The 18,698-nt window shown below is 44.2% G+C and overlaps 2 protein-coding genes across 8 annotated transcripts in view; one reads left to right on the plus strand and one right to left on the minus strand.

Annotated features, from left to right (window-relative positions):
- LOC144696132 (digestive cysteine proteinase 2-like) overlaps nucleotides 1-18,698 on the plus strand; it is a 440,777-nt gene that overhangs the window by 86,601 nt on the left and 335,478 nt on the right. The gene's annotated exons all lie outside the window — the stretch shown is intronic.
- LOC144696131 (tyrosine-protein kinase Fyn-like) overlaps nucleotides 1-18,698 on the minus strand; it is a 307,951-nt gene that overhangs the window by 69,940 nt on the left and 219,313 nt on the right. For all 6 annotated transcript variants that reach the window (XM_078567468.1, XM_078567466.1, XM_078567467.1 and 3 more), the window contains one exon: nucleotides 534-794. In XM_078567468.1, the coding sequence (XP_078423594.1) occupies nucleotides 534-783 (250 nt within the window). In that variant the 5' untranslated portion in view covers nucleotides 784-794. The remainder of the gene's footprint in view (nucleotides 1-533; nucleotides 795-18,698) is intronic.

Consider the following 18,698-nt stretch of genomic DNA (forward strand, 5'->3'; position numbering starts at 1 on the left):
ATACACTCTCTGGAGGCTGCAGATCAAAAATAATTTTTGATTCACAATATCACTTCAGTTGGAATCAGCTAAAGGAGAAAACAATCATTAGATCATTAGATTGAAACTGAAATGACTGGGAGGGAAATTGGAAGCGAGGCACAATTATCAGAAAAAAGTTATTAATGCCCATGAATAAGGGTGGATTAATAGTGAGGCTAATAAGGGTGGTTTAATAGTTAGGCTATCTTCTGTTCATTTTATGTTTACTTCCACCCAAAAGACTCAGAATCAACAATGTCCTTTACTGCAATGACAGGAGATTGTGACTTCTAAAGCCCTTAGCAAACAGAACAAGGACAATTCTTACACCACCCAAGAATATTCTCTCTCCAACAGTTTCCCAATATCCCTTTATCACTGATATTATAACTGCTAAGCTATTTATACCTGTTGCACAATTATTGTTGAGAATGCATTTCACTAGTAAATGGTATACCGGTTGGGTCGCAACATTTTTACATGGAATTAAATTTGTGAGCAAGGTATCTAACCTGGCACCCCTCCACTTCTTGTTGGAAGTGACCCAGTTGGGTAGCCAACAGAGCCACCAAAAGGTGTCAGTGCCGTGTTGGCAGTGTCATGGAAGCTGTTGAAGTCAGGGATCCTTGTGAAGACTGCAGGCTGGGGCTGATTGGTGGGGTCCGGTCCATAGCGTGGGTTCGTGTTTTGGTTAAAGAACCCATCCCCATCTTCAGCTTGGGATTTCGTCGATGCCTTTTCTTTGCAATGCACGCAGCCCATTATCTGGAAATCTGTAAGCAAGGAGAAAGGCCATTAATATTCCATTTCAGGATTTGACATTTCAAATCAGTTTATTTACCTGCTCTGGCTTGGGAGCGTTAACTGATACGAAGGGATTGAATTGGACTTTCAGGTCGCTGAACATCTGGCAGTCATTCCGTTGCGAGGAGGCCCCCTCGTGGTTTGCAGGTCAGGGCCTCAAATTCAGCAGGTGAGCTGTGGGTGGTGCAGTGGAGGCCCAACACTGCTCACTTCACCCCAGGAACGCCTGCTGGCTGGAACACTGGTAGAGGCCAAATGTGGGTCCTCAGAGACGAGGCCAACACCAGCCCACAGGGGTTTTTTCTGAAGCTGCTCCTTCTAGCTTCACATACGTTCACCATTAAAAAAAAATTACCCTAGCTTCCTGATTGGACCGTCAGTACAAATGAGTGAGTATGCACATTCTGCTTTCCACCTATGTACTCCTTAAAACCGTAAATTGGGATCCTAGTTGCCTCTGTAAGAAAGAACTTGTTTCAGACATACACTCCTGCCTATGGTAGGCTATGATAATCGCAGTGAGTACATCAGTGAGTTTAACAACAATGACTTGCATTTCCCTATTTGCCTTTAACATGATAGAACATCCCAATGTTTTTCACAGTTTCATTACCAAACAAAATTAAAGTAAAGGGGCAGGTGTTGCACCACTTCCTCTCTCCTCACCGTCCAAGGGCCCAAACACTCCTTTCAAGTGAAGCAGCATTTCACTTGCACTTCCCTCAATTTAACCTACTGCATTCGTTACTCCCAATGCAGTTTCCTCTACATTGGAGAGGCCAAACGCAGACTGGGTGACCGCTTTGTGGAACACCTTCGGTCTGTCCGCAAGCCTGACCCAGACCTCCCTGTCGCTGGCCATTTCAACACTCCACCCTGCTCTCATGCCCACATGTCCGTCCTTGGCTTGCTGCATTGTTCCAGTGAAGCTCAACGCAAACTGGAGGAACAGAATCACATCTTCCGACTAGGCACTTTACAGCCTTCCGGACTGAATATTGAGTTCAACAACCCCCACTAGGGCTATCTGTACCTTGCTTGTCTTGCTTTCTACCCTTAATTAGCACATTCTTTAGATAATATCACCACCTTCAACACCTCTTTGTCCTTTTGACTGTGACATCTTTTGGCAATCTCCACCTATCACTGGCCCTCTATCCAGCTCTACTTGTCCCACCCCCTTAAACCAGCTTATATTTCACCTCTCTTCTATTTTTACTTAGTTCTGTTGAACAGTCAAACGGACTTGAAACGTGAACTGTGTTCCTCTCCGCAGATGCTGCCAGACCTGCTGAGTTTTTCCAGGTATTTTTGTTTTTGTTTTTGTTTTGCTTTCTTTTAACAGTTGCTGATTACATTGCAAAAGACAAAGAGTGTGTTTCCAATGCTAATATTTTCACACTGTAAGTTTGGGGATAATGTTTTCAGCATTTTCTTTCTTTCTGATATATTTATTTCACATTTTGGCAATTGTTAAATAAAAATTGCTACAAATAAGTACATTATGGGAATCTACCATGGACAACAATTTGCAACTTGCATCTAAGGAACATAAAAGAGATTTTCCCAAAGTCAGTGAACTATTTTAATTTAATTAAGCAGAAGTTAATGCCTTAACTGAAAAGCATATCAAAGTGACAATGTGTGTGGCTGAGGGACAGAGCACTAAGATTTTATGACACATTCATTGAGAAAACCAAAGCAGAACGAGAAATAAATCAGTTGCAAATGTCTTTCAGTGCAGTAGGCTGTGCCAGAAATATTCTGAAGGGATCATAATACTGTGCATCCGAGACTTGAAAATAAAAATGCAAAGTCATCACTTTGTCTTGGGATTTTATTCCTATACTTCAAGATTTCCAGCCACCTTGCATTCTTCTCATTTACAGGAAGTGTAGGGCATTCTGGGTCATTTCTTTATGAGCAAAGGAAGTGTATTTTCAGCACAGCAAAGTAAACGATACCACACCAGCCTCCTGTACATGAGCTTCTTTATTCTCTTAAAACTCCCACCTATACAGACTCCACCCAAGTTAACAAGAGACCCATTTATACCAGTCAGACTGATCAAGAGTGAATTGTTGAGAGTGGGCAGCTGGGGGGCTGGGGGTAGGGGAGTGGTGGGGGGCGGGGTGTAAGGAAGGGTTTGTAGGGGAGGGTTCACAATATATATGAGAGCTGGGGATCCAAATCAATCGCTGGATGAAGGGTAAATAATAAAAATGATGAGCTGTGGCTCAGTTGGTAGCACTCTTAGTTACTAACTCAAAATGGGTTCAAGTTCTACTCCAGAGACTTAAGCATGAAATCAAGATTGATGCTCCCAGTGTAGTACTGAGGGAGTGCTCCACTGCCCGCAATGCTCTCATGTGGATGAGACAGTAAACCAAGGCCCTGAGTCAGGTGGACATTATTTCAAAGACGTCGGGGGGAATTCCCCTCAGTGTCGTGGCCAATCAACAATCAACTAATACCAGATTTTTTAGTCATTATCACATTGCTATTTATGGGAGCTTGCTGTGCACAAATTGGCTGCTGCTATTCCTACATTACAACAATGACTACACTTTAAAAATATTACAGTCGAGCGCTTTAGTGTGGCCTGAGGTCATAAAAAGCACTTTATAAACGCAGGTCTTTCTTTTTTTTAATATTTGCTTTTGTATCTAGAGCCATGAAACAAGGTATTGTCAAACCTCTTCAAAACCTTGGCTGGCAGGAAGAGTATTATGCATAATTCTGGGGACCCCATTAAGAAAGGATATAACAACAATGGACATGGTGCAGCTTACTTAATGAGCAGATCCTCCGGAATAAGAGATTGTATAATTATCAAGGGACTTGAGAAATTAGGGCTGTACTCTACTGGAGTTAAGAAAGTTGAGAAGTGACCTGATCAATGTCTTCCCAATTATGCTCAGGTAGTGACAAGTTGTTTCGGTTGGCTGGTAACAAGAAGGAAAACCTTTAAGATCGCTCAATGCAGAACTAAAGGGGAAGTTAGAAAAAAAATACCTCGTACAGAGGAGGGTTAGAATGTGGAACTCTCTGCCACAAACCATTGCTGAAGCAGAGTCTGTACAACTTTCAAAATGAATTGGATAATTACTTGAAAAGAGCACTTAAGAATAAGGGAGCAAACTGAAGTGCAAGATTAGGCTGGGTAATGCATGTGAAGAAAAATATGATAGTAGGCTTGATGGGTGATTGGTTGAATGGCCTACATTATACTGTAAGATTCTACTATTCCACCTTTAAAGTTTTGTAAACTTGTATAGAGCTTAGATAGCATTCTCCCTCTGCCACTGTCCATCCTACTGCACAGTTATGTATGATGATGTGGTTCACCTGTATTGACTTGTACCCGAAGAACAAAGATAAAGGGATAAGAGGAAGCAAAAATGTTGAAGTTCCATTTTGCCTGTTTAGTGATGGCAGCACAAGGAGATAACACATGAGGAATTGTGGCAGCAATCTGATCAGTTATATGCTAATGGCATTTTCTATAATAAACACACACCAGCCTAGAAAGAAAAATAAATGAGGGTCAACACTTTCGGACATCATTCAATGCTGTGAGCTGCAGAAGTATTTGCGAGATGGTCTAGTGCCAGTGCAGCAAAGCCATCAGTGCAGCCACAAAATGGAAATGGTTTGCATTCTTGTTTAATTAATGCTGGAAGTATTTTGACGCTGCCCTTTCCCCGGCAAAGATAGAGTGACTGTAAACTCTGCCTCTTTCTGACCCAGGCATTTCTCAATGGAAGCAATGTTTAAAACATGACCAGCAAGAATTCACTGCCTGATTAACACCGAGGGAGGGAGAGTCAGGAGGATCACTCTGGTTTAATTTTTACACCATGTAAAATAAAATTTCAGCTTTAAATTCACTTACTAAGTATTAAAATAAACTGAACAGCACAGCTGGGAACAGTTATTCAGATTCATGTCAACATTGCAATTGATGGTAAACTATTCAATATAATTCAAACTACAGTGCTGAAGAGTCCACTCTTACCTAGAACCCAAAACCCAGAGAAACCTGCAGTAATTATAGACAGTGTATGAAATACTCTGGACAGAGCTCACTAATCTCAGAATGTTATTAATTTTCTAAATGGTGCAAACAGCCATTAAAAAAAGCATAATGTGCTCCCTCATTGGATTAGTGCTATTCCCCCAGTGACTAGCGGTGAATTTAATGCCCTTCCCAGAGACACGTTTGGAGACTGGGGCATTTAATCAGGTGGGAGGGTGCCAGCTGGGGATTTCACCACCTTCCTGTCTCTGCCCTGATTAAGCCTGGGGCAGGGGGAATTGTGGACAGCCCTTGCCCACTCTCCAGATTTCGTTCCCCCTTAGATGTGTGATACAAGAACCCCAAAAGTCCCTGGTTCGATACCCAGTCTGTGGAGAGTTAATTAATCTGAGCCACGTGGTGACAGGGGCACGGCCTTCAAACAGGCAAAAATAAAATTCAACCACAAAAAGTGGCTCTTGGGTGACAACAGCATTGCTGCTTTAAGATGGCCTCCACTTTCAAAAAGTCTGTTGACATTTGTCACCGAATTTCATAAATGAAGAATTTAAGAATGGCTCGTTGGGTGAGGAACCTGATCCCTGTGGAACCATTCCCCAGGACAGGTTGGGAGAAAACTGGCGAGGAAAGGAAATAAGGAAGACATCCACAGAACAGCTACACACTTTAACCAGTAGGTAATAGCACATTAACCCAAGGGTCACATTGCCATTAATAGAGTTGCAGTGCATGTGATATCTTATTTTTTTTTCACTGCTACATTTTATAATGCAATAATCTAATAATCATGCTGCCACTGACATCTTCACTATTCTCCACCTTCACTATGAAGAAAACCTTCAATCCCTTCCATCGTTGATGTAAATGGTGCAAAGAGTTGAGTAAAAATCCGTGTCATATTCACCCAAACTTTGGAAGATTCAAATTCAAATTCGTTCTGAAAATAAATCATTCATCATCAACAACATTTAAGCTAAAGTTTCAATTTAAAACAATTATTACACTGAAGACTCAGAACATCCACTGATTAAATTTTAAACCACAAGCAGTCAATTGATCAATCTTTTGAAAAAAAACCTCTCCGAAGGAATGAAAAAATAAACTCACGGAGAACATTTCAGCCTAAAACAGAATGTACTGTATTTCTGAATCAAGGTTGTAGATTTTGCTCCTTGATTTGATTTAACTGTAAAATACAGGTTAAGTACATTTTAAAACAAGCTGCTGTTTCCCCAGCGTTCTGTCATTTTGTATCACTGTCCTCTACATTGCAGTAAATGAACTTTGATTTTTAGAAAGTATTTACATTCTTGCTGCTATACATCAAGTTGCAGAGCTCAGATTATCCTTGTGCCATGACTCAGTGCTGCAGTACGTTTGGTTTTGGACTGTGCCACCTCTTTGAATTTAAATTCTTTCATCTCCCACTTCGAAAAAGTGATTCACACTTGTGAAAAGTGACAGGCAAATCACATGATTTACTGAGGTTTAGACCTCTCCAGATTTACGTCAGTACAAATAGGTCAAATTTAAAAAAATAAATTCATTCTGAAGAAGAGTCATACGGACTTGAAACATTAACACTGTCTCTCTCTCTCTTCACAGACGCTGCCAGACCTGTTGGGCTTTTCCAGCATTTTCTGTTTTTATTTCAGATTTCCAGCATCCACAGTATCTTGCTTTTATATTAAGAAATAAATTGTCTCATTTAAAAACACCAAAATAAAATTGTTTGAATGGTTTAACTTTAATAACCAATATGGACTGGTGGAATATTTAGGATTTAAGTAGGTAACTGTTGTAATCGTTTGGGTTAAAAATTGAATTTTTCTTTAAACTTCGGATTGTCAGATTCAGCTGCAATTTTTAAAATATTTATTTGGCATTTTTTTTCCATCCTTCCCAGAAGACATTGGCTCTTGCTTGTACACACTGCAAGTGATTGCTTTCAATTTTTGAGCCTGTAAAGTAAGTGCCAAATCCTGTCCTGACCCGATGTCTAGACACGTATACATTCCAGTAGTGATTGACTACAATGAGGGGTCGAGACAGAGCAGATAGGAAGAAACTGTTCCCATTGATGAAAGGGTTGAGAAGCAGAAGACATAAGGTAATTGGCAAAAGAACCAGATGTAACATGAGGAAAAACATTCTTACATGGAGAGTGGTTAGGATCTGGAATGCACTGCCCGAGATTTGTGGTGGGGGCAGTTTCAGTCGAGGCTTTCAAAAAGGAATTGGAGGATTATCTGAAGGAAAAACAATTGCAGGACTGTGGGGAAATGGCAGTATTTTGTTGTGTGGTCAGGGTCAAAATGGATGTTTCGGGTTCTGTCTCCCAAAGTATGCTGCTCAAGTCTGTAGTTTCTCAAAACCATTACTCTTTATTAACAGCAAACATTTACACATTTGGACCTCTACACAAGGTCAGAGCTTCTCCTCCTTCCAGATCTCTCTTACTTCTCAGTCATGTGATCTGACATCATTATTACATCATGTATGCTTCCAATGTTAACCCTTTTCTCTACATCTCCCCCAAGTCTTTACCCCAATCATGTTCACATCCTCCTACATCTCCCCACAAAGTCTCAGAATTCACAGGATTAGTATCTGAGGTGCCTTGACCAATCTCCCTGATCTTGTTCTGATCTCCTTTTGAGGTTGAGTATATTCCGTATTCTCCCTTCTGTCGGTGTGAGTGTTCTCCTGGTGGCTGTAAAGTTTATAGTAAGTCTTTCTTCCACTTCATCAGGCTCTGAGTAGTCAGTCCAAGTTTCTATTGGCTTTCTCTCCAAGGATATTAAGGCTCTGCGGTTTCTCCTTATGATACCCTGGTCTGTCTCAATCCTGTACGATCTCGCTTGTGGAGTTTTTTCAATGATTGTGACATCCCTCTGCTGGTCTCGGACCCACGCTCTCTCCCTGGGCTTCAGCACTGGTAACTCAGACTCTACGCCTGTGATTGAAAGTTCCAAGCCTGGTTGCTTCTCTGTTCTTCCTCACGCGGTTTTACCCTCTCGCGGTCGCTCATGGTGATATTGGGTTTGAGTTTTTGTTCCTGGCTCTTTACGGCACAAGTAAGACAGTTAGAAATCATTTCACCTACAGAGTGAGTGACGCCTGGCCAACAGACTGATTGCTGTGCTCTTGCACGATATTTTTGCTATTCCTAAATGACCTTGCTGAAGTCTCTGAAGAAGATCAGGCTGCAGTGCTCTCTGTATGACTATTCTCTTGTTGAAGACCAGTAAGTCGTCAATGACTGTGAGGTGCTTACGCTGTTCAAAGCACTGCTGTGGTATTGGATTAGTGAGGATATAGTCTGGCCATCCTTCCAGACAATATTCTCTAATTTTGAGACATTCTTCATCTCGTTGCTGGGTTTGGTTTATTTCCTACAACTTTTGTGCAGTAGCTGGTAAATGTTGAGTGATTAAGGATGCATATGCTTCAACATCCTTGATGAAGTGTAAATCCTCTTGTTTGGTTCCTGGAACAATGTGTCTGCGGTTCTTTGCTACTTCCCTTGTACATACTCTGTGATGGAGTCATATCTCATCAATCTTAGCCTGAATTGTTGAATTCTGGGTGGCATCTTCACAATTTCTTTCATGCTCAGAAGGGTGACTTATGGTTTATGGTCTGTTTTGATTCTGAAGCGCCATTCCATAACGTAGTCTGAAAAATTTTCACACGCCCATGTTGCTGCCAATGTCTACTTTCCTATTGTAGCGTATCATTGTTCTGTTTCTGTTAGTGACCTAGAGGTATATTCGACCTGTTTATGCTTGCCGTGCCTGTGCACTTGAAATAAAATTGTTCCCGGACCTGTAGACAATGCATCTGCTGCTACTTTGGTCGGTAATTCTAGGTCGTAATGTGCCACGATTTTGATTAATCCCTTCAAAAGCATTTTGCTGGTCCACATTCCACCACTGTTGCCCCTGTCTCAACAGCTGTCTCAAAGGCTCGTTGACCTCTGCTAAATTTGGTAGGAGCTTGCCTACTTGGTTGACCATCCCAAGGAATCTCTGAAGCTCAGTTATGATCTGGGTTGTGGAAATTCTCTGATTACCTTCATTTTTTGTGGATGAGCTTGTACCATGTGACCTAGAAACTTGATAATAGGTTTGGCGGACTTGCATTTTTCATTCAATGTTAGGCCTGCATCCTGTAAGACTCAGGACTGCTCTGACTCTGCGATCATGTTCTTCTCTGGTGGAGCCATGTATAAGTATGCCATCCATATGGCATATTACTCCTTCCATGCCTTCTAGAGTGGAAAACTCTGGAAAATTTCTGGAGCGGATGCTTTCCAAAGGGAAAACTATTGAAACAATAGTAACCAATGCTCCCAAAGTATGCTGCTCGAGTCTGTAGTTTTTCAAACTATTACTCTTTATTTCCGGCAAGTATTTACACATTTGGACCTCTCCATGAGGTTGGAGCTTCTCCTCCTTCCAGGTCTCTCTTCCTTCTCAGTCATGTGATCTGACAGCATTATTTCATCAGCATCATGTATGCTTCAAATGTTAACGCTTTACTCTACAGGCAGGATTGCCCTTACAGAGAGCTAGCACATATATGACAGGCCGAAAAGCCTCCTACAGTGCTATAACCATTCTATGATTCTGTAATTCTAAGAAAACTGTCCAATTTTCTTCTCTGTACTCCTGGGTTGCTAAGGATACCATAGAACCTAGTTGAATTAATTAACTCAATTTATTGTTGACTCTTATTCACGGACCTCATCAAACCAACACTGCACATTTCCCAGACAGCTGGTTTTTAAGCACTCTTTTAACTTAACTACTGAAAATAAGTTTCAGCTCTTGTCAAAAACATTTCTCTTGTAATGACCGAAAAATAGGACATGAGTTTGAAACATTAATCAGATGTAAAAGCGAAATACTGTGGAAGCTGGAAATCTTAAATCACTGTCGAAAATGATGGATATACTTAACAGGCCGGATAGCATCAGAGAGGGAAACCGAATTAACAGGCTGGATTTAATCCAGGCAATGGGGTCTCGCCTGGCCCCTATAACTTACCCCCCCCCCAACACCCCGGTTGCCTCCTTTGGGGAAGGCCCACCGAATTAAGTGGCACTCAGGCACTTAACTGCACAGTGGCGGGTCTTTCCTGGGATCAGGGACCCCGAGGATGTCAGTCCCACTTGCCAAGAGCTGCCTGCCAATCAGAGACCAGCGGCTCTATTGAATGGCAGCACCACCTAAGAGGCAGTTGCTGCTGCTGGAACTACACCCACTTGAGGCCTAGTGTCGTCACTAGATCCCAGGTCACAGTTCAGCGATGGTGGAATGGCGGGGGGGGTCGCAGGGCAGGGAGGGTCACCGGGGAGTGTGGTCTGCAGCAAGGAAGGGGGTGACTCTCAGCGGCCCATCTGGGTCCCTTGATCAGACACTGAGTGCCTCTTAATGAGGGTTCCCCTCACCTCACCGCACCCCCCCCTCCGGATGCCCACCAGCAACCCTGAGAGGTTTTGCTTGTCATGCTGCTCGGGTGACAAGGCCTCCAACCACGTTGGGTTAATACCCAGTGAGCATTAATTGCCCATTTCAGGGCCTCAATTGGCCGCGTGGTGGGAAGGCCTTCCTGTCACAAACGTAATCAGGGTGGAGGCAGAGAGCCTCCTCCTGCCACCCTCCCACCTCATTAAATGCCCACCCGCCTCCAAATTCACCCAGGGGGGAGGCATTAAATTCTGTCCAACGTTTCAGGTCAATGACATTTCGTCAGAACTGGAAAAAGATGGAGATGTAACAGCTTTAAAGCGAATATAGAGTCAGGGAAAACGTGGAGAAAAGAACAAGAGGTAAGCTGTTAATAGGGCGGAATAAGTTCACGGTTCATTTTATTTCCATTAGACACTCACTGTTGCCGCTTCTCACCACAACCTTATTGAACCAGAAGGCAGGGCTGGGGACATCTCCTCAGCCACTGCGCGATATATGCTTCTGTGGATTAGGGGTGACTCTGTTATTCATAGCAACCTTGAACCAGCCAAACCCACCCATGAGGACAAGTCACAGTCCAATAAACAGTAGCAGACTAGCTCTTGTGTCTAGCTCAGTGCTCTAGGTTTTGCCAGTATCCTGGCCAAATTCTATCCCTCAATTATAGAATCATAGTAGAAAGTTACAACAGAGAAGGAGACCATTCAGCCTGTAATGCCATGCTTGCTCTTTGAAACAGCTGTTGTGCTTGGTCCCACATCCCTACTTTTTGTTCATAGTCCTACAAGTTTCTCAAACAACATTATAAAAGCAGCTGATCTGGTCATTATCACAGCACTGTTTCTGGGAGCTTGCTGTGCACAGATTGGTTGTCACCATTCCTACATAGAACAATGACTACACTTCAAAAGTATTCCACTGGCTGCAAAGCACTTTGGGATATTCTGAGGTCATGAAAGGTACTATTTAAATGCAAGTCTTTGTTTCCTTTTGCTATTCCCCTTTGCTCATGGATTATCGATGATATACCAAGCTCACTTGAATGAGGGATGGATTTTATTCTTGGTACAGTTTCCTATTGGGCTCAGTTTAAAGGAAGCTCTGAAATTTAACCCTCTAAAAGTCTAAAGCTTTAAATAGCCATGGATCACTAATGTAGGCACAAAGTTAGTTAAAAATACAATTGATTTTACGTAATACAAGTCATTTACAAATAGTAGGAATAACGAAAGAATTGGATTTTAAAACTGTGTGCATATGTAAAGAATTATTAAGTTAGTAGGAACTAGTGAACTAGAATGAAAGGGGTACATTTTTCACCCTTGATGTTGGGCAAATATTAAGCTGAATATTCCTTATGGACTGTGAATTTCACTGTGAAGGCACCCACCAGCACACCCATGGCTCTACCAATACTGGGCTAACTAAAGGTATTTTTGGCGAAATGTGGGGAATTTCTTGTCTGCTCCGTCTGATCTGGAAGAGTTTGTTAGCTAGTTTGGTTAGATATTGATCACTCAGAAATCTTTTATAATTTGTTACTAACCGAGCTTAATAATAAATATATGCTCCTCTAATAAATACATGACCTCCTCTCCCAGCTTCCAAATGACAACTTCCCTATTATTGCAGGAAATACCTTTTAGTAATATTTAGCAAAAACATAATACTTCAATAAGTTAACAAATGCAGCAAATTTCAGGCATTTGATGGCCTAATTTACCCCCTGGGATTCCTTTCCTTTGGGGTCAATGGCCCTCCAGTTGCAAATCTATGTTGTACTGTATTGGGTGAATCTGAGCTGACAACACTTCAAGCACTCACACACCATCCTGACTTGGAAATATATCGCCGTTCCTTCCCTGTCGCTGGGTCTAAATCCTGGAACTCCCTTCCTAACAGCACTGTAGGTGTGCCTACACCACATGGACTGCAGCGGTTCAGAAAGGCAGCTCACCACCACCTTCTCAAGGGCAACTAGAGATGGGCAATAAATGCTGGTCTAGCCAGTGACACCCACATCCCATGAATGAATAAAAGCTGACTATATAAAATAAAAAATGTTCTCAGTCACTTAACAAAGCTCAATACTGAAATGAAATACCCTTCACTAAAAAAGTTTCCAGTCAAAAAATCTGCTTTTCACTGTTAGGGGTGAACAAAATCATTTGTTTATTTGTATTAAGAGTGCAAATTTCATATTCTTCGTGTACAGTATCCATTTCACTAAGCACTGCTCTAACATCCTGTTTTGAGCTTTCTTTTGAAGTAGTCATTCCAGCCATCTGCAAACAGTACAGTTACAGTCTGAGACCAGTCTGTGTTCAGAAGTGATGCCCCAGCAATAATGAAGGCATGCAATATTATTACTGCAAAGGAGACTACATCCTGACATCTCAACAGGCTGAGTGAGCGGTGAAGCAATATTTCATTATTTACGCGATGTTAGAATGCATTTTCCCAAGCGACATTGCAAACTGAAGGGGCTCAGCTTTAGCCATTGGGATAATTGTTACTGACATCAAAAATAAAAGGTCACAGACAGGACCACGCACTCATCCCGTCCCTAATCCAGAAACATTTCAGTTCTCTGAAGCAATAAATTTCGTATTACCCATCCTTCCAAAATTCAAATGCCCCAAGTAGTATATTCATTAACAATATTTTTTAAAAATCAATTGTAAAATAAAAAACATCTCCTTCAAACTAGTAAGTTAGAAAAACTTTGCTAGACATCATGCTGCATGTAGACCCCATACAACATCTCAGTAAAAATGTAATTTATATAAAACAGCTCATGTTTCCTATAGCTCCAGACATAAGATTTGAAATCAGTGGCCCACAGAGGTTCACACAAGGTGGGCACAGATCAGGGAATCAGTGTAATGGGTTCAGCTGGCTCTGACCTATAATCGGAGCGTGCTTGCCTGTGTTTATTGCAAAAAGAAAAATCATTACCTTTAAACCTGGCCTTTTAAAGCTCAGCTGCTGCTAATTGTAGGACAGAGCTTATGAACTAAATGTGATCTCATGTTTTACCTCATGATTGAACTGATCAGGATCAGTTATGTTGAATTAGTCTATCCCCCATTTACTGGGTTTAAATGACAATACATGTTGAAACTGTAGCACGTGAACTTTAATGTCAAAATTCACACTGAGTCACTGAAAAGATCTGCAGACATTCGAAAGTGAATCCTAGAAACCTGAAACCTTGTTTGTTAAAAATCAAACATGATTTTTTAATCTTCTATTTCATGGATATTATTGCAATTTCCTTCCTTCCTGATTACTCATCGGCTCTTCACTCAAGATAAGAACCTTGATTAATTTGTCCTTATCGCTCTGCCAGCTCCTTCTCGTTTTTTCTACTGTTGCAAACAGTTACATTGCGGAACAAAACCATCTCAGATTTAACCCCTGGTTTGTGCTGACTTTGCTGGTCTCAGATAGCAGTGGGGTCACCAACATCAGCCTCACCATCCTCAGGCTAAGAACAAAAGCAACCAAAGTTCCTGCCCTGATCACCATTCAGTGAACTCTGCTGGGCAGGAAAACAAGCATGTAGTGATGTTGGGTTAGGGGGTTATGGATTCGATGGGCTGAACAGTTTCCTTCAGTGCCATAATGACTCTGTGAATCGGCGCGGCTCTCATGGACAATGAGTTCGCTGACAATTACCACGAGGGTGGCCATTCATCTGGTTTTATACTGGCCTGTTCCCTATCTGGCACCGGATGCCTTTATGATCACTATTTTCATTTTGAGCACGAGAATAATGTGGGTAATTGGAATGTGCATTAATGTGTCCAGTGTGGTCATATACATGAAGTTTTGGCCAATAAGCCTGTTGTCCCTTAAATTTGCCAAGATTAGAAGTAGATGTATGGGATGAATTCAGATGAATTGCTTCAGGGAATGTTTACGACATTTGATTTGAGTTAATATATTACCCTCGCCACTGTTTTCGTCCCTGTTAGCCTGTTTATCTACAAACAATATAACTCAAAAACTAATGGGCGGATTTCAACAAAACTTGATGCACAGATAGCGTTTGGCCCAGGGAAGAAACGTTTAGCTTTTGGCAAAGATCAGATTCCTGGATTTTGGAATTTTTTAAGGATCCGCTAACATTGGGAGATAGGGAGAATTGGCTTCTGTTTTAGAATGATGTGTGCGCTGTTTTGTTTCGAATGCTGTTGATTGCTTTAGAATATTGTGGACTGTCTCTCAGCTGCTGTGGTGGCATTTGTCACAGCTGTCAAAGTTTGAGCAGAGTTTTCAGGGCAGGTTTTTGGATGCGGACCAGCCCAAAGCCTCCTCAGGGAGATTGACGAGAAGATTTATTTTTTTCAGCTTTGTAGTTACAGAGCATCAACCCAGGCAGGGAAAAGCCTCAAGGAAGAGCTGCATAATTATGATAATGTTGAGTTACACATCATGGCGGAGGTATGCACTCTACAGAGTATCTTCTTCGCTTGTTTTGTATCATCTGTTTCTTTGAAAAATAAAACTACTCAACTCATAAGCCTTTTCTTGAAACAGAAGTGGAAGTTATAGACTAGCATTTATAATGTAACAATGATTTCAGTTTGACTAGAAGAGAAGCTAGAAGCTCTGAAGAAGAGTCATATGGACTTGAAACATTAACTCTGTCTTTCTCTCCACAGATGCTGTCAGACCTGCTGAGTTTTTCCAGAATTTTTTGTTTTTGTTTCAGTTTGACTAGTTATTTTTGTTTGAACAATACTTTCAAGTAATTCCACCCCTATTAAGTTACTGCCAGGACCACAAGCCAATGCCTACAACTCATGTAATCATTTTAAATTATATTGGTCTGCCCTATTGTAATCATTTGTGTGTGTGCATGCATGGGGGTTTGGCAGGGGAGTGTCTAGTATTCAGTCAGCGACCTTGGCTTAAAAGGTGAAAACTGCTAAAATAGTTGACATGTCAGAGGTGAACCCATACAGAGCAATGAGAAGCATCAGCAGAGAGAAGGGAAGAAAGGGATTTGGGGAAAATCCATGGGGCAGAATCATCCCTGATTGGCACTAAGTGTGCTAGCGGGCGGGTAAAACGACGCAATGGCAGGTATTCACGCCGCGTCGTCCCAAACCCGCCACATAATTTATGCATTGCTGGAACATACACGGTTTCCATGGTCGGCGGGCTTTCATTCGCCCGTCTACCATCGCCCCGCCACTGCATCACGCCAGGCGCCATATTTAAAGTCCTGCCGCAAGCACACATCTCGGTGCTTCCAGACCACCACTGCTGTACCGAAGACATGGCTCCGAAACTGAAGAAGACGGCAGCCCCCAGGTTCAGCGACGTGTCTCTCGGGCACCTTTTCGATGCCGTGGAGGCCCATCGGCATGTCCTCTATCCCCACTCTGGCAACAGGATGGGCAGCAACAGCAGTAACCTAGCTTAGGAGGCGTTGGCAGTGATGGTCAGTGCCAAATCCCTGCAAAAGAGGACAGCTACCCAGAGCCGCAAGAGGAGGAATGATCTCCTCCGTTCCCCAGGGTAAGTTACTCTTCTCATCACTCTCAACTCACACACTCACAAACCCATCACACATCCACAGGGCACTCACTCACTGTCAGTGCAAGGGACATCACCATTCACTCTCTCACACTCACCGTCATTGTCCTCATCCCATCCATGGGACCACTCACCACCCACACAGACCAGGCATACTTATCACCTGGCCTGGCAGGCTTCCTGTTTACACTCTCTCCATCTCTATTCATGCAGGACAAGCTGGCACACAAGCTGGCGAGGTCACAGAGCAGTGGCGGAATGCCTGAAATCAAGGTCCTATCGGACTTTGAAATCAGAGCCATCCAGCTGACCGCGAGGATCTGGACTGTTCCTGTGCTGACGGTGAGGTCGGCGCTGCTCTACCAAGTGAGGATCCAGCAGTGCAACATCCATCAGATAACCATGCTGTGAGTGATGTGTCCTCTTTCACAGGCTACTGCCAGGCACTGATTATCTCCCCTTGCTTCTGCAGGAACATCTGGGAAACAGTCGACAGAGTCCATGACCCAGGGCCTCCAATCAAACCCCGAAGAAACCTCTGATGAGGAATCTGAAGACACCCTCCCTGAAGTCCCGTCACAGCGTCACCCACACCCTCCACCAGCGCAGACACACACCTCGGTGGGACCCAGCTTTAGAGTAGCCTCGGGATCACAATCTGGTGAGCACATCACACTTTCTGACCCACAGCAGGTGGAGGCAGGGACTTCCCAGGTCCCCGGCACTCAGAGGAGCTGCTGGAGGCCAGAACGTTGCTGAGTCTGAGTCAGATGAGGAGCCTCTGGACTTGGTCATGTCACAGTTGCTGGAGCTGCAAAGGCAAGCTCGGGAACATCAGGAAGGGATGTCCACTGCACTCCTCAGATTGCAAGGCACGATGGAGGAGTCCATCCATCTTCAGGCTGAGGTGATAGCGCCGGGATTGCAACACACCGAGGTCAACACTGGCAGGATGGCAGTCGCCATAGCAACCTTGGTCCAGGATGTCGCTCTTGACACTGCTGCGCGGGCTTAACGCCAGCGCTGATGCCATTGTCGGCCTCTAACAGTGTGTACGCGAGAGGGGTGCTGGGCAGCTCGATCTCACTCCAGCTACCCCTTCTCTTCAAGGAGTCAGCCAGGAGCGCTCAGGCACCCATAGGGAGGAGGTTCAGCAGGTGCACACTCCGGGGCCATCCACCCAGGTGACTCTGGGAGTGTCCGGCCAACCCGACTCCCCTCTTCCTGTGACCCAGCAGCTCCAGCTCCACAGGCCGAGGAGGGGGCCACTGCCACACAGCAGGACCCCGAAAGCAGGCCAAGGCCCTCCAGGTCTCAGCCCTCCAGAGGAAGCCCGCCAAAGTCATCACAGACAGGGCGTCACAGTCAGCAGGCTGCCTCCACCTCCCCTGTGGATGTCCAGGGAGCACCAAGACATAGCGGCAGGGTTAGGAAAGTTAAGGAGAATTAGTTGCACAGCCTGGGCACGGGTGTTGATCACTTGTACGTACTGTTCACTATTGTTAATAAACTCCTAAGAATGTCCCCCTGTCTGTGGCTCCTTGTTCTGATGAGCAGTGTTCATGTCACTCAGATGTGAAACCTTTCTACACAAGATAAAGGCAGGTGTCTCAGTCCAGGGCCTCCTCCCTGTGTCTGTGCAACCTTCAGACCACAGTGATGGTCCAGCCTCACACTCCCTGGACACATTACTGATGTCTGCACCTCGGTGGTGCTGGTCATTGCTGCCAGAATGTAGTGGGCAGGCGCCACAGAGTTCTCTCAGCACCTTTAAGGTGGGGCTGGCCCCCATCACACCAGCATCTGTGACCAGTGATGCTGTGCACCAGCTCCTGAAGGGCTGAGGTGCTGAAGGCGGACACAGCATTAGATGTGTCTAAAGTTTCATGGATGCACCTCTGAGATGGCCCTGATCATGGAGCACAAGTGAGCTGCCCTTAGCCAGACAGGAGTTAGACATTCTCAGAGGCCATGTGAAGATCTATGGAGTGTCCTCACTGCATGTTGTCATCTTCCTGGGAATCTAGCAACTATTAGGGCCTCCACTGCGTCTCCATGACAGCAGCATTCTCACAGAGGGTATTCACGCTGCCATAGGCCAGATTGGAGTCAAACATTCACAACTGCCCTTGGCACCCCTCCCCTACCCCACAAGTCGCCTCATAGCAGGGCTGCCCTTAACCCCGACCCCCCGAAGCTCAAAGTCCAACAGGCAACCCTGATGAGCGCTGCACAATGTTACTGTGCACTCACCCCCAAGTTCCCCTCAGAGTGCAGGCCGCCAAGTGCACGCCTTTTATGGGCTGTTGTGAAACACGTTGGCGTGCTTTCTCGCCGATGTGGACGGACGATCCGGCGGGGTGGAGGGCCCAATTCCGGCCGGGCTGGCCTGATAATGATATGCTGATGTATCACAATGAGGTTGTATCCGATGTCCGATGGCGGGGAACGTGGCCCCGCTGTTGGTGCGCTGAGCGGACGATCATGAACTGGTTTCTCGCCATCGTAAAACCAATGGCGCCATATTGTCCATTCATGCCACCAATCACACCCGACGCCAGCGGGCACAGAAAATTCCACCTATGGATTCCTATAGCGATCCAGCGGGTCTATCGAAACAGTGGGCTGAGTTTTACATCCTATGGGTGGGCACGCGCCCTGCCCGATCGGGCGTAAGAGCCCGTGAGAATTCGCCGGGTGACTGTACCGACATCATCGCGCAATATTTTGCTCGGTAGGCAGGTGCAAAAGTCGGAAGCGTGCCCGCCAACAATTAAGGGGATAATTAAGCCCATTAACGATGTAAT

Source organism: Cetorhinus maximus, chromosome 21 (assembly GCF_964194155.1).
Source record: "Cetorhinus maximus chromosome 21, sCetMax3.hap1.1, whole genome shotgun sequence".
NCBI classification, from domain to species: domain Eukaryota; kingdom Metazoa; phylum Chordata; class Chondrichthyes; order Lamniformes; family Cetorhinidae; genus Cetorhinus; species Cetorhinus maximus.